Source organism: Drosophila willistoni, unplaced genomic scaffold (genome assembly GCF_018902025.1).
Source record: "Drosophila willistoni isolate 14030-0811.24 unplaced genomic scaffold, UCI_dwil_1.1 Seg548, whole genome shotgun sequence".
Taxonomy (NCBI): Eukaryota; Metazoa; Arthropoda; class Insecta; order Diptera; family Drosophilidae; genus Drosophila; species Drosophila willistoni.
In genome coordinates, this window is record NW_025814473.1 from 26,087 (window position 1) to 28,750 (window position 2,664).

A 2,664-nucleotide genomic window follows, 5' to 3' on the forward strand; every position below is an offset into this window, starting at 1 on the left:
TGTGGCAGATATGTTGTCGTGGACCGCGGTAATCGAGGAATTGAATTTTTTTGATTTTGAGACTACCGAATTTGAGAGCGAGGAGTACCGGCAACGATACAAGTGCGTGCTGTCCAATCCAGATAAATTTCCGGACCTACATGCAGAGGACGGATTGGTGCTGAAGAGGATGCGGATTACCGATAATGAAATCGGGGATGTGGCGTGGAAATTGTGGATACCAGAGGCATTGACCCATACACTCATACAGCAAGCGCATTATAGCGAAGAGGCAATGCACTATGGAGTCGCACGAACGCTCGGCAGGCTTAAACAGTTTTACTATTGGCCACGAATGGCCGTGCAAGTCAAAAATTACATTGCTGCATGTGATACGTGTAAGGAGGCGAAACATACCACGCAGACGACCAGACCAACTATGGGAGCAGAGGTGTGCACGTCGCGGCCGATACAGAAGCTGTATCTGGACTTCCTGGGCAAATATCCACGATCCCGAAAAAGTAATGCCTATATTCTAATAGTGTTGGATCACTTTACTAAGTTTGTGTGGCTCAAAACTATGCCAAAAGCGACGTCCGCAGCGACAATAAAGTTCTTGAGGGAGGAACTCTTTAACACGTTTGGAGTACCGGAGATAGTACACACCGACAACGGGAAACACGGGAGTACCGGAGATAGTACACACCGACAACGGGAAACAGTTTACCTCCAAGGAGTTCGAGGAAATGGTGTCCCATTTCGGGATCACACATACGCGGACAGCAGCCTATTCACCCCAAGCAAACGCGTCGGAGCGGGTGAATCAGTCTATTTTGACGGCGATAAGAACACATGTTGGCGAGGATCACAGCTAGGGAGATACAATACCGACCAGGACAGGAGGTGTGGAAGCGCAACTTCGTTCTCAGCGACTTCAGGCGAAATATAAATGCAAAATTCTGCAAAAGGTATTCTCGATGCAGGATAATGAAACCAGTGTGCAAAACATGTATGAACCAGAGGGCCGGGGCTAACTTCGACCGCGTCAAAGTTTGTATACCCTTGCAACTTTTATGGTAACTCTTTCCTTACCTAAAGCCATCAAAGTGGAAAAACGTTCAAGCTAAAAAGGCTAACATTTGCGAAAGAACGGCCTACAATCTTAGTATAGGAAATAACGAAGATTTGATCAAAGTCACTGTTTTCCACCGATCGTTCCTATGGGAGCTATATGATATAGTAACCCGATATTTATCAAATTCGGCACAGTCATTAACAGATATACTAAACTAACAAATATTTAATTTAAAAGCAATCGCGTCAAAAGTAACGAAGTTATTGACAAAAGTCACTGTTTTCGAAAGATCGTTTCTATGGGAGCTATATGATATAGTCACCCGATCTTGATCAAATTTAGCACAGTCGTTTATATGTGTAATTAATTCACCAATTCAATTTCATGACAATAGCTCAGAAAATAAAGTTATTGAGAAAAGTCACTGTTCGTGACTTTGCCATTTGTATGGGAGCTATATGATATAGTGATCCGATCCGGCTGAATCCGAGATATACAACGCCTGCAGTATATACAAGCCTACATGCAAAATTTCAGCTCTGTAGCTTTTACGGTCTAGGAGGAGTTTGCGTTGATCCAGACGGACGGACGGACGGACAGCCGGACAGACGGACGGTCGGACGGACGGACGGACGGACGGACGGACGGACGGACGGACCTGGCTATTTCGACTCGTCTCGTCGTGCTGATCAAGAATATATATACTTTATATGGTCGGAAATGCTTCCTTCTATGCGTTGCACACTTCTGACCAAAACTAATATACCCTTTTTGCAAGGGTATAATTAGAGAACTTACATGGCATCCGATTGGGAGTTTTCCACGCCAAGGACTTGAAGCAGTAGATGCAGATGCCTGTAGTTTAGCCCGGCTAACTAATGATTGTGGCGGAGAAATATGATCGGCTGACTGAGAGAAGGTATCTCCCACAAGGCCCATTTTTCACTCCTGTTTCCTGGTAAGACCGAAAACCGAAGTGTGCTGTTATGGGCCAAATAATTGATAAACAACAATACAGCTGTTATCGATTGGGCTGGCTCGTTACCTAGAAAATTGGCTGGGAATTTGGCGCGAAAAAACCAAGAACACCGAGCTAGTTCTGGGAGCGGTTCCAAATCCGGGAACAAAATTTGAATTTTTAGGAATCTAAGAGAGTGGAGGAGTTGAGTCTTTTTTGGAAAAAAAGAGGAAGAGTACGAAGAAAAAAAAAGAGGAGTTAAGTTCTAGAAGGCACGTGGAGTTGTTAAGTTGTGCAAGAAGAAAAAAAACTGAAAAGTCCGTGTGCCTAGAAGGAGCATCCCATCCTTGAAGACCAAGAATTGCATGCGAGACGCAGGACGGACACACACAGGAGCCTTCGGACAGCCAATTCGACGGGATCCAATCGGCCACCCAGGTCCGGGTGCTCCAGGTTTTTTTTCTCCATTTAACCTCAACATTAGGCTGTTAGAATAAGTAATTGTATTTTGTTTATTTATATAATTTATCTAATTTATATTTGTATACGTCCCAGTGGTACCCTGGTTAGGTTTAGTCAATATTGTAAAAAAAAAGTGAAATTGTTTAATATAATATATGTGTAATGAAAAAAGGAGAAATGTCTGAGTAGA

At 43.7% G+C, this 2,664-nt stretch overlaps 1 protein-coding gene across 1 annotated transcript; it reads left to right on the forward strand.

Annotated features, from left to right (window-relative positions):
- Positions 1-295: 295 nt before the first annotated feature.
- LOC124461602 (uncharacterized protein K02A2.6-like) lies at positions 296-963 on the forward strand. The gene is made up of 2 exons (XM_047013119.1): positions 296-634; positions 675-963. The coding sequence occupies exons 1-2, from the start codon at positions 335-337 to the stop codon at positions 852-854; spliced, it is 480 nt and encodes a 159-aa protein (XP_046869075.1). The 5' UTR covers positions 296-334; the 3' UTR covers positions 855-963.
- Positions 964-2,664: the final 1,701 nt, after the last annotated feature.

What these genes read in the sequence shown, in the direction of transcription:
- LOC124461602 (XM_047013119.1), top strand. Translation starts at nt 335, where the DNA reads ATGGCCGTGCAAGTCAAAAATTACATTGCTGCATGTGATACGTGTAAG. An exon ending in ACACGTTTGGAGTACCGGAG is followed by an intron (nt 635 to 674) that starts ATAGTACACACC and finishes GGAGTACCGGAG; the next exon opens with ATAGTACACACCGACAACGG.